A 13449-nucleotide genomic window follows, 5' to 3' on the forward strand; every position below is an offset into this window, starting at 1 on the left:
TCCTTCCTTCCCCCGCACCTCCGATTAGCACAGTTTGCTACGTACGGTGCGAAATAAGATCTACATATATATTTTAAACAACTTTAGAAGGACCAACCCTAATGTCAGCTGTCACTATGTGGCATAATATTGACTCTGGCCTGCAAGCGGGCCATTAGTATGGGGGGCTATGATTGCTGCTACGTGTATTCCCAATTGTGTAATTTGCGAGTATTTTTTTTTCGAATGAAAATTTTTTTTATTGTGACGGGCTACTCGATTTAAAATGACATCGGGGGGGTGATCTTTAATGTCCAGTGTGAAGCAGACGGAGTGGATTTTTCAGGGTTTACGAATCCTAAATTATAATTTTTTTCAATTTAGTTATTTTCACCAGGTGAGGCCCCACACTTATATAGTATTTATTTTTCAGAAGTGACCTGGCTATCACAAATGATAGCTCAAAGAAGTGGGCTTATCACAGTGAAAATTTATAGCAGCCAAATACTCTAAAATTTTACGTTTCGAAATGTGGAGGACCTGGAGAAAAATCCACGTGACCACTGGGAGAGCATGCAAACTCCAAGTACAGGCGTCAGGGTCAGGATTGCACCAACAACCTCCTGTGTACCACTGTAATGAAGGTCGTGGAAGCGACTTCTGGAATCCGGTCTTTATTTCTCTTTTGTTCACAACACTCCCATCTTACTCCTTCACGCTGCTGACAGACAGCGTGAGAGGGATAGAGAGAGACACGCGCGGCCACGTGGCAGCCTGGACCCCGCTCCAGCGTGGCCTCACCCTCCGTTCGTTCCAGATCTGACCACGTGTTGTCCGTCTCCACCCCTTTTATTACCCGGGTCACGTGGTACCTTTCCACCAATCCTGGTTAACCTCTATGGAATCTTCTAGACTCCATCGTACGCTCCCGGGACCGCGCCCCTGACTCGTCCCCCCATTGGCTGTGGCTAAAGCCAGCAGAACCAATCATCTACTTACAGATGTCACCTTCCCATTACGTCAGGGCCACGCCCCTAGACTTCCCCCCATTGGCTATGGGCCAGGACCGGCAGAGCCAATTATCGTAACGAGGTGTGATCCATCAGCAACCCGGATATATCCTCACATTACACCACAATAGACGTTGACGGAGATGGTGGTGTGTGCCTGTAGAAGGAGGACCGCCTGGCTCTCTTCCGTCACGGATCCGAGAAGCATCAGAGCATGTACCGGCTCGCTATGACGGGCGGCGGCATCGACCGCCACCTCTTCTGCCTCTACCTCGTCTCCAAGTACCTCGGGCAGGACTCTCCCTTCCTCAAGGAGGTACCTCCAAGATCCTCGCTCTAATACCGGGAAGGCGGCACAAGCTGCCCGTGTCTGGAGCACTTCACCAACACTGTTGTAATTATGACATTTACTTGCCCGGGAACCCCTCGGTAAGTTTTTACGGCAGGGGATGACCATTACTACATATTTTTTCATTTAAATTTATGAGAACGTAATCTATTTTGCATTTGGAAATTCCGGACCATTACGCCAGCTCATGTCGCCGACAATTTTATTTTTATTACATCACAGGATCCCTTATGTCAGCTGCAAAGCAGACGCGGAAGTATATTTATGGCTAATACACCCGCAGTATTAACCAGGGCGGCCGTGGGCTCGAACCGCAAACCTCTGCAACAATCGGCAAATGCGCCACCCCCGGGGCGATGTTGCCACCCTTTTCTGAAGTCTTGGGTTTTAATTTGGCCAGACACCAAAGATTTAACCACATTAAAAAAGTTTTTGTTTTTGCGGTTCTTGTGAATAATTTTATCCCCAATATGGAATTTTCCACGACGTTCAGCTCTTCGATGCAGCAATGTAGAGAAATGTATTCAAATTGGACAAAAAAACAATGCACAACTCGTTTTCCTAATGGTGAAATTATGTAAGAATAAAATAATAACGCGGAAGGGACAATGCAGTGTTGATGCACTTGACGAAGTCATTGAGGATGCCTGTTGGGATATAATTGATGCTTTTGGCAATGGCAGTTCAAGATGGTGTCATCAAAGTTAGGGTTCACGAAAACCCATTTGCTGTTCTGCCATCTGGACGCACCTTGTCAGCCCAGCAGATTTGGTCACGTCAGGCACCTACGTGGTCCACCAACCCTTGCTTCCAAAGAACTGAAACTTCTGGTGTGCGTTGTAACCTCATGTGCATGTCCGTCTGTCTGTGTGCCTGTGTGCAGGTTCTGTCGGAGCCGTGGCGCCTTTCCACCAGTCAGACGCCACAGCAGCAGATGGAGCTGTTTGACCTCAACAAGTTCCCTGACCACGTGTCATCTGGGGGAGGTTTTGGACCCGTGAGTCCTCCTACGCACATGAACGGAAACCCACAAAAACCGCCGCCTTTGACCACGAAGTGATCGTGCGACGTCACTGCTGCGCTTTCTTGTACAAGTCTCGGTGCTCTTTGAGGCCACGTGAAGTGTCAGTCTCCCTAGCGGGTCACTAGACGGGATTAAGTACACCACCTGCGCTTGCCACTGCGCTTGTTGACTTTGTTTTAGCTGCCCCAGTGCTCTGCTCGTTGTTGTTGAGCATCTTCCCCCTCCTCTTCCCCATTGTGTAGCATATTTCATGAGCCCCCTCCATCGTAGGCCAATCTTGACACCGTTGTGGTACCAGTAGAAATGCCACGGAGTACCCGGCTCTGTTTTTGAAACCATATATGGCGGTAGGGTTGGCACAGTGGTGTGACACCTGTGTGTCGCATCAAAAAGGGCCTGTTGTGGATGCCATAACCAGAGGACCTTGCCGACTGGATATACAGGTAGTCCCCGAGTTACGATGGTCCGACTTACGATATTTTGATCTTACGATGGCGATAGCGATACGACAAAATTGTAAAATATTTTACATTTCGCGCGGCAGGCAAACGCAGCAGCAAACGATACGTTCAATGCATGTATGATACGTAGCTTTAGCGATTTCATTTTAGGGTTGCCACGATACGATACGTTCAATGCATGTTTAAAGTTTTTATAGCAGATAGGATTGTTTCCTGAAAAAACTTTCTATTAAATTGCAGTTCATATAGGTAGGCTAAGATTTTACCTTGGTTTTTTTACTTTACATTTTACTGTGCAATACAGTATTGTAATTAATAAATACATACAGTATATAGTTTATACAGTACGGTACTGTAAATTGCTCTGTTTTGCTAAATTATCACCATTCTTTAAGACTCCTGGGTAGGCTAGGCCATCTTCGACTTACGATATTTTCGACTTACGATGGGGTCGTCGTAACGCATCTCCATCCTAAGTAGAGGACTACCTGTATGTGAAAAAGAGTTTCATAGCTCCGTATAAAAACATATTCTGATTCTGCCGTGTGGAGTTTGTCTCTCCGGCAGTTCTGCATGGCTTTCCTCCGGCTTCTTCAGTTTTCTCCCATAGTTAACAAAAATATACAGTTGGAACTAGTATCGGCAAAAACACCTTTCATTTTGAAATATTAGCCTGAAGATGACAACTTGAATTACATTTTACATCGCCCTCCTGAGGTTTTCCTGGGTAGACAAGCGGAATAATAATATGAATAAACAATTTAATTAGTGTTTACTGGGTATATTTATTCAAACATAAAATACACCACTGATTTTCCTGATGCCTTGTCATCTTTGGGGGGGAAAAAACAACCCAGTTTTGCGTGGCTCTGTTTTTGACGTTTTGTATCGTTTGTTTTGGCGTTTTCGAGGTGGCGAATGATGGTTATGGCGTGTCGTACATCATCCTCGGCGAGAACCTCATCAACTTCCACATCTCCAGCAAAAAATCCAGCCCTGAGACGGTGAGCTTATGAGCTGCACTTCTATTAAACCGAGTGGTTAATTAATAATAACAAAAAAAATTCACTTAAACATTTCCCATTCCGATGATGTACGCGTACGTCATCGGTTTTTACTTCCGATCGTGTTCCGAACTGGAATCGGAAGAAAAACTAAAATAAAATTACTTCATCGGTATCGAGGCTCCCACAATGCCGTGCGGGAGGGCATGTGGCACAGTTTGGCAGCGGCTATCGTAAAGTGCGATCGTGTCGCGACAGTTCTCTACGGTGAGGACAATGTCTTTAAAAACAACGGCGCTACACCTCTATATAAAATGAACGCTGACCGCTTGCGCGTTCCGAGATTCAGTGGTGAACGGGACACCCACCCTGCAACTTGCAGACTTCTCGGGTTAAGTGGGATAACAGCAAAGTGGTCAGAATGGGGAGGAACCAACGGGGTATGGATTGGGAGTTGGGGTGGCGGGTGGTGGCACCAGTTCAAAAAAAGTTATCAACCACTTCCTCAATTGTTTATCTTGGTGCAAATTTGAGGCCCGTTTATGACACCCCCTGTAGTTCATTCACAGCCCCTTTGGGGTTACTGTGATCCGCGCTGGAGGCAATCCTGTTGGAAAGAATGCCGACTTTGAAATGTCGCCGTTACCAATTTTGAACGCCATTTTCTTCCCAGGACTCTCATCGTTTTGGGGGGGCCATCAAGCAGGCGATGCTCGACATCCTGGCGCTGTTTGGGCTGGAGAAGAACATTTCCAACCACAACCAGAACAACCACGTCAAGAGCTGAGCTGCCCCGCCACTGCTGCTGTGGTAGCAAGGGCTGCGAAAGGAGAAGAGAGATGAGAGGGGGTGGGGGGGGGCGTTGGTTGGGTGTTATGGTGGTGACGTGAAGCTTAATGTATTCTGTAATGGTCACTTGGTGTGGCACACATCTCGCCGCGGTGGCGAGATGTTAACTACCTCGCCTGGTATGCAGGAGGTCGTGAGTTTGATCCCGATCCTGACGCGGTGGCGAGATGTTAACTACCTCGCCTGGTATGCAGGAGGTCGTGAGTTTGATCCCGGTCCTGACGCCTGCTGTATATTTGGAGTTGGCATGTTCTCCCCGTGGTCGTGTAAATTTTTCTTCGGGTCCTCCGGATTTTCCCTCCACATTTAAAAACATGCGTTTTCAATATTTGGCTGCTGTAAATGTCCACATGATAAGCCGCTTCGTTGAGCTATCATTTGTGGCCAGGTCACTTCTAAAATATACCTATATAGCTCAGTGGGCCTTGCTTAGTAAAATAAAAAAGTCTTTTTTTTTTATCTCAAGTTTCATAGTTTTCATTGTAATAATGGGGCATGCTACCGGGGATTCCTACATGCCCCCACCACAAGGTTATATCCAATATTTAAATGATGCACTTATCAATCTGACTCTGTGTACGAGTGCATTTGAAGTGAGAAATACTCTAACGTGCACCATACGCTTGAACATAAATGGGGGAAAAACAATATGGGATAGTGTTCCTAGATCTCTCTTTGTTAACAGATACTTGGTGTTGCCTCTGGTTTTATCACCACCTACCCTTATAATGCTCCAATCTGTAAATGCAGTCTTGAAGATCACCATCTTCTCCAGATCATTAAACTCTGGAAAGTAAAGACGCACCCCAAACTTTGTGGAGTCCTTTTGAAATCTAGTTATTTTTTTCTTCCAGAAAATACATCGTCTCTGGAAGCCGAAAACAAGGGTGTAAAATATAACGTTATAATATAGAGTGTGCACTGCGGAAAACTGTTTAATAATCAGGAGAAAACAGTATTGCCATTGAGAGCCGCCCTTCCACGAGATGGTTATGAATGTGCTGCTCTAAAATGGGGAGAGATGTCTTCTGGGAGATGTCTCCTGTCCTCTGGGTGGTCACGCATTGCTGTGGCGGAACATCTTCTAGATGATGATTCTGAACAACTTGTTTAAAACACTTCCTCCAGGAGAACACTGAACAACAATGCATGATCTGGGTTATGAGATGCATCCTTGGATTTCGCTTTAAGATACGGGGGGAGGGGGGGGGGAAAGTGCATCCTGTAATCCTCCTGTTTCTAGTGAGCATCACTGCCCATGAGTGTGCTACCACGGCCTTCATGAGCAAGAAATACCACACCAAGCCTGGGCGCAGGCCTCGGTTAGCGAGTGTTTGCCTCGAACACAACTGCTGGAAAACTCTATTCCCTCCAACTCCGACAACCTGTGAAATGTGATTATTATTCGTGAACTTTTGGTAAAATGTGAAGGCTGCATTCTGCAGGCCTGTTGCAGTCCCTGTGTCTTCACTTGATGAGTGGTGGTGGAAGTTTTGAGGTGGTGGAAAGGTGGGGAATTGGGATTTGACTTGCCTTTAATATTTGAAGATGATGCCAATTTAAAACAATCCTGTTGTTAGCTGTACACTCAAGTTGTGTGGCAACCTTTACTTGACATCCCGATTTCGGAGGCTTTAGAGTCGTTCAGAATCCTACTAATTTAGGAGGGGAGACGCGCCTTATCAAAATCTCCTGCGTGCGGAGACGTTTCGTGTTATTGTTGTTGTTAGCTTATGGTGATGGTGCCAATTTATCCACAGTTTGTCCTGACATTTTTCTCTTTTCACGTTGTGTTGCAGTCGAGGTGCTGCATCCGCTTTGTCGTGTTGTGGGTGTATTTGAGAAGCGGAACGGAAGGGACGTGAGAACATTTATAACTAGCACCAGCTCGCTGCACCGTAGGTATGCTAGTGTGCACGTTCTGAGCAATTTGATGAAGAGCTGTCGCTTGCAAACATTTAAACTAAAAACGATTGATTGGAATTTTATGAAGGAATACATTTATATATAAGTGTTACGTATGCTAATATCACATTTTTAATGGTTTGATTTTCATAGGGACTTGAGTTTTGTGTGTTTTTTCGGTTGTGGAGTTTTAACAGGAGAGGGATCGTTGTGGTGGGAGAAGTTATTCTGTGCGCTTGTGTGCGCGTGTGTGTGTGCATTGCCTTATTTAAGAAGAGTGAGACCGTGACTGGACATTGTTGCATTCGTTGACAAACTTTGTGAAGTTCGTATAACTCCTGCTCACTTGGGTTGCAATCCTCATGGGCTCGAACCACCCAAACTGCTTGCTTTTTACCCGAGTCTCCTTGAGTCGGCGATGTGATATGGGAAAGTGGCACTGAATTGAAGGCTTTCCAAGGAATTGGGGTTCAGAGAGAAGCCCAATGTCATAAGTTTTCTGTTTAAGAAGAACCAGCTGCATTTTAAGTCCGAGTTCATGTTGAAGATATTGTATTTAACTCCATTTGGATATTATAATTCCTGGGAATTTTCATATTAACAAAACCATTTGTTCATATCTTTTTTTTTTATATATTGAGATGTATCTGAAACGGCATGTTTAAGTATAGCCTCGCATGTGAAATTAAATAGCCAATTGAAAATAATATCCCATATCCATTGGATTGCATGAGGAAAATTTCGTGTAAAAAAAAAAAATCAGATGTCTTTGACTATTCCTTTGTGATCTAATTGCATTCAAAGAGCCCAAAAGAATATTGCTTGTTCGAATGGATTGAAAAGATTACATGTTTGTAAGACTAATTCTAGCCAGTCGAGTTGCGCATTAAAGACCAGCCCCAAGATGAATTATTGCGTGATGGAACACGAGTTTGATGAAATCGGATTGCTAGTGCAACAGGCTTAGGGGATGGTGTAAAATTATTATATGCCAATAAAGTAGATCCCCTAATTCTAGATTTGAAGCTTTCGTGACTGCAAGGATTCATACTCTTAGGGTTTTTTCGGTAAAGTCACGTAGGTAAAAAATAATAGAAGAAATTATATAAATAGAATAGTAAATCACGACGTTTCGGAGGCAACACAACACAAGAAGACGGAAGCTTGTGTTGCCTCCGAAACGTCGTGATTTACTATTTCATTTCTATTATTTCTTCTATAATTTGTATTATTTATTTTTTACCTACGTGACTTTACCGAATAAACCTAAGAGTGTAGATCCCCTAACCTAGCGTGTCTCAACCTGTGGGTGGTGTTCAAAGGCTTTTCAGGGGCCGTGCCGCCCGCGGCACGGTTACAGTGCAGAATAAATTCCTAACGAATGACTCGGCAGGTTCCTGTGGGCTAATGATGTGTCACGAGACCACATCCTACACTCGACCGAGACTGAGCCGCTTATGAAGTGGGGGACATCAGAGGGACATCCCAACGCGTGTGTGGTCCTGGACACTTTCGAATAATGCCCTTAACAGCTGCCACCATGCAACGTTTAACCTGCGGATCGTTTTTGGTTCCTCCAGACGATGTCGAACTCGCTTCGCGCCGTACGTAGCCAACCCTGCTAATCGCTGGTGCACAGGGGGTGCCCTACTACTTCCCGAACATGATTTTGTACTTCCCTTCAAGCTGGGATAATGGGCATTAAGGAACGTTTAGTATTGAATGGTCAGTCAAGCAAGTGGGCGTATCCAGAACATGTGGCCGGAATGAATGATTGTCGGTGATCAAGAATAACGACAGGGTTGGCAGCCAAAGGGGGTGAAGTGTCCGCTGCTGTTGATAACTTAAGAGAAAATCGTTCACCTAAATAAAGATGTTTTATGTGCCATGAGTGGGACGAGGGGGGAGTGGGGAAGCCGGGACCAATGGTGTTTGATGACCCACTGTCCGAACGCCGGCAAGACGAACCTAAGCCTCACGACCTGGATGGGATAAACCAACGCCGATTTTAGTTTTTGACGTTTAGTCGCGTTTAATTCTTCCATCCCCATTACGCAGAGCTGCAAAAAAAAGTGAATGTGCTATTAGTCTACGTTATAGCATTTCCCCTTTGGCGACAACACCCAGTCTGATCTTGAGACCCGAGTCTTTGACGTGGCGGTAAATTGCAACTTGTGGCTGGTATTGAAATGGGCATGGGCGACACGTGCGAATGGCGGTGTTACGCAGTGCCGGAGGCGAGGCAAGTTGCTACGGGGGGGGGACACGGCAGGCGTGTGGTGGGATTGTTCTCATTGGGCATGGCAGGCACATGGCAGGGGGGAGTGGTTGGATGTTGGGGAGCGGTGGCACAACTGGGCATTATTCAGGGCATGACGCAGCGAGGCGGGACACCGACGGTGTTGGGAGACTTTTGAGGTTTCATGACGGTGCTTGCAACGTGTATATTTCTTGACCATGTGGCAATAATAATAATCGACACTTATGCTGCTTCGTTTTAATCGCCAATGCAATGTGGGTACGGCAGGTTTGTTTGTATTGATTTTGTGTGTGTGTAATTCTCTCGGTGTGTCCTCGGCACTTTTAAAGTCCGGACAGAATTTTTGTTTTTTCTTCTTGCAGAGATGAGGAAACATCGCTATGTAGCGTATTCACTTGAATGATGAAATAAAGGTGTTGTGGTTGTGAATGAAAATTGTGGGAGTTTTTTGTCTGTCCCTCGATGCTTATTGGTGTGCTTGAGATTTGAAAACGTGCTTTTAAACGTTATCACTTCTTTGTGATCAGTTTTTGGCGATGGGCCACCGGCAAAAAAAATGCTACACATTTATCAATAACACAGCCTTAATAGCAGTGGCGGCTCCTGCAAAATCTCTCAGGGGGGGCAAATGTCTGGATGATTGATAAGGATAAGGTCCACCCATGCAAAGGATAAATTAACAGCTTAAGCATGTAAAGGCAACTTCACTTCTTTAATATTAATGAAAAATAAAGTGACTCTTACAATACATCTTGTTTGTTTCTATACTCACTTAATACAATCCACTCATGTTTCTTTTATTAAAGATTCCACTAGGTGGCGACAAATAATTTTGTTGGATGAAACGTGCTTACGTATGATGACGTAAGCACGTATGATGACGTAAGCAAGTTAGGGCGAGCCCTCCCGGAAGCCATAGAGAATGCATTGCAGCGCCCCCGTTTGAAAAAAAACATCTTTGAATGTAAGTCTATGGGGCCACTCGGGGCGATTCTCAGCTGGAGGGAAATCGTCCAAAAAGAGGCGGTACTCCACAGAACGTAGCATGACGCTGATTGGACTTTATCCAGAGGCACAGTGACGGCTAGCGTGACTCTGTGGTTGAATGACATTGGTGGTGCGTCGCCCAATCGCCCTAATGAAGAAACCGCCCCTGCTTAATAGAATATACAATATAATGTATGTATGTTGAACTTAGTTCTCACCGCATGTAGCCAATCGTGCTAATCGGAGGTGCGGGGGAGGCTATATCAGGAGGCGGTGACGCCTGTGCGTGACTGTAAGAAGGCCTTGGGTTCGATTCCCGACCTGGAACCTCCGTGTGGAGTGTGCGTGTTCTGCTCCTGTTTATCGTGGGGGGTTTTTGGTTTTCTTTCCGGGTTATCCGGGGGAGCCTACCGGGTTCAAACTAGGGCTGAACGTCTTCTTGGTTCTCTCGGTAAAGTCACGTAGAATGGAAATAATAAAATAATAAAAATAATAAAATAAATTCTCACGACGTTTCGGCCACAACGCAAGCAGCCGTCCTCAGGTGGAGAACAGGTCTGTCGAGAAGACAGCGTCTGTTCTCCACCTGAGGACGGCTGCTTGCGTTGTGGCCGAAACGTGAGAATTTATTTTGCTATGTTTTATTTTTATTATTTTAATATTTCCATTCTACGTGACTTTACCGAAAGAACCAAGAAGATGAATCCCTGCAGTCACGAAAGCTTTAAATCGAAATTTAAGGCTGAACGATTTGGGGAAAATATCTAATTGCGATTTTTCTGACAGATATTGGCGATTTGATTTGCGATTGCATTTTTTTTTAAGTGAAGCTTCGGTTCAATCTTCACTGTGTAATAGATTTAAAACATGTGATGGAGCATTACCACATTATACCATCAAAATATGAACTTCTTTATATATTCTAATACAAGGATGAGAACTTAAAAGATATGAATTGTTTCCAACATGTATTTTTTTAAATGTTTTAATTGCAATAGAACGATCAAACATATAACAATTGTTAAGTTAAATAAAGTTATAATAATAAAAAATAAAACAATTCCAAAACGAAAGTAATTGGACTTTTCAAATCACAAAATCGCAGCTTTTACGATTTGCTGATCGCATTGTTTCAAATTGCGATTAATCGATTTGAAATCGATTAATCGTTCAGCCCTTAAGTAAAAAATCCCGCGGACCTCTGCAACGAGCAGCGAACACCTGGGCCGCGGCATTTGCTCCGAGGCTGTGGCGTTGATGACCGCAGCGGTGGCATCGTGGGTCTTTGTGTTCACATTCACGCCGAAATAACCCCGGGGGGGGAGGGAGCGGTGGCGCTTCCAATTCACGGCTGCCACCACCCCAAAGTGGGAGTCGGCAATGGCGACAAATGCCAGAGGACAGAACAAATGTTGCGAGTTAAAATCCCGACTTGGGTATTTTTCTCGGCCCATCATCCCTCCTGGGGGGTGGTCGATACAATTAGTACCACTTTGCGGGGAAGTCGACAGCGGGTGTTTTGTGGAGAGTCTCCAACCCGGGCACGGGAATGTGGACTTTCCACCACTGACTCGGCTGCTGTAAATAGACGAGCACCAATGTCTTAAATGCTAATTATAAAGCAACACATCACATGCCACTTGATTTGTCTCGGTTTACTTCGACTTTGTGGATTTGATTACTAAGCGCGCATTCATCTCTGCGCAATATCCTTCTGTCCCGTCGAGACACTGAATTGTTTCTTCGAAATACCCCCTGCTGCACATCGTAACGGTGACGTACACGCCTAAAAAAAACGAGCCGGTTTTTTTGAAAACTCATGTTTTGTAACTGGTAAGCGCTTAATCATTAAATGAGCCCATTTCTTGACAAATACATGGACGGGGGGTTGACTCAACTTGACTCATTCCTAACCCTCGACCCGTGTGGCACACAGCCATCACCCTCAAATTCCGTGTGGGGGTTTTTTTTTTAACCGCTCCCGAGGGCAGGGCTTGACATTCAACTTTGAAGGTTCTTTATATATTCTTAAGGTCATATTACGGAGGTCCTATTGGACCTGTCAAGTGTTGTGTGAACGTTCTCAGAAATTACTCTGTCAGTCTGCTGGCTAAATGACCCCCAACGACAACATCTGAACACCAACGGAAAAATAAGAAAATTCAAAACTGGTTCCCATTTCTTTTTGGATGGGAATGGCAGCTGTACGAATTTTTCGGGAGTTGCGGGTGGCGTTTACATGGCCAGGTTGGTAGCAGAGTTGCCGTTTCGGATTTTGACATTTGGGAGTTGTAAATTTCAAGGACAATTTCACGGATCATCTTCCGATGTTCGGACGTATTTAAATTACACGGACTAATGTCAAATATTCTTCGTGGGAACAGTTCTGATGTCCACAACCAATGCCACGTGTCTAAACTGTTGGCGGGAAAGAAAAAAAGCGTGCGCGTGGCGGTTTGTTCGTGAAACAATCTCAACGCGGCGACTTCCATCCCGACCAAGTAGTCAAAATTCCACAGCTTCACAATGTGGCAGGGCTACATTTCAAGCGGAGCTGTCCGGGACTGATCTCCAGAAAATATATTAGTTTCCCCCCCCCCCCCCTCTGCATTCGGTGCGTTGGAGTTTTGGAGTTGAGGGGCCCTTAGACAAAAATATTTTTTTAAATATTTGTTCCAAGAGGAATGAAACCCTGAATGTGGAATCTAAAAGTAGAATAATGGGCATGAGTCGTTACACATTACCAACCGCAATGCGTCTTTGATGGGTTGGCATGTTTTAAGCGGAGACGTTTTGAATCGGCGTCTTGCTGTTGTTGGAAAACAAGTACCGGGCGGGGTGAGTCACCTGTTTTTTGTTGCGTGAAGAGCGTTGGAAAACACAACGCGAAAGATTAATGTTAGCGCAAGATTTGAAGAAGAAAATAAAAAAAACAACCCTCCACACACGGGGTTAAATAAATGTCTCCTAAAGAACACGGGGGTCCCATGGCGCCCCGTGATGTTTTCTCGTCGCCAATATAAAAAAAAAACACATTTTGTCTGCGTGCGTTTGGTCGACGTGACGCGGGGAGCGGTGGCGCAGCGGTTCACGCTGCTCTGCGCGAACCGAACCCGGCGATCTCGAGTTCGACTCACGCTCGTGGCCAACAACACCATCGCTTGACGAATATCTGAACCGGTCCTGGGCCTTGCCCCAACAGTCTGTTCAGGCTACACGGGGGATCTTTGTCTTTGTGTTGGGGAGCGGTAGTGTCGCGGTTAGCGCGCTGCGCATCGAACCTGGCGAGCCGAGTTCGATTTCCACTCACGGCCAACATCAGTGACGATTACCTGAACCGGTTCTGGGCCCTCCCCTAGGTCGCCTCGGCCTCAAATGAGTTAACCCACCTCACCCCCCGGTGCGATGTATAGTAAACGTCGCCACTGGGGAGACAAAGGCGGTCCCGGGCGTGGTGTCGACCACCCAGCCCCATCGTGTGCCACAGTGCCGGTAGCCTTCATGGGTCGCTGCTACTCGCTAACGCCACGTGGCCCTCGAGTCTGTTACAGGCGACACGGGGCGGTGTGTGGGGTGGGTCGGAGTGGGGGGATGTTTGTGTTTGTTGTTGTTGATAATTGG

At 45.7% G+C, this 13449-nt stretch overlaps 1 protein-coding gene across 1 annotated transcript in view; it reads left to right on the top strand.

The window, feature by feature from the left end:
• LOC144942333 (carnitine O-palmitoyltransferase 1, liver isoform-like) overlaps positions 1 to 9276 on the top strand; it is a 45669-nt gene extending 36393 nt beyond the window's left edge. The window contains exons 16-19 of the mRNA XM_078869139.1: positions 1153 to 1305; positions 2222 to 2335; positions 3735 to 3827; positions 4501 to 9276. Coding sequence (XP_078725265.1) covers positions 1153 to 1305; positions 2222 to 2335; positions 3735 to 3827; positions 4501 to 4614 — 474 coding nt within the window. The 3' untranslated portion in view covers positions 4615 to 9276. The remainder of the gene's footprint in view (positions 1 to 1152; positions 1306 to 2221; positions 2336 to 3734; positions 3828 to 4500) is intronic.
• Positions 9277 to 13449: the final 4173 nt, after the last annotated feature.

The sequence above is a fragment of the Lampetra fluviatilis genome, chromosome 27 (assembly GCF_964198595.1).
Source record: "Lampetra fluviatilis chromosome 27, kcLamFluv1.1, whole genome shotgun sequence".
NCBI lineage: Eukaryota > Metazoa > Chordata > Hyperoartia > Petromyzontiformes > Petromyzontidae > Lampetra > Lampetra fluviatilis.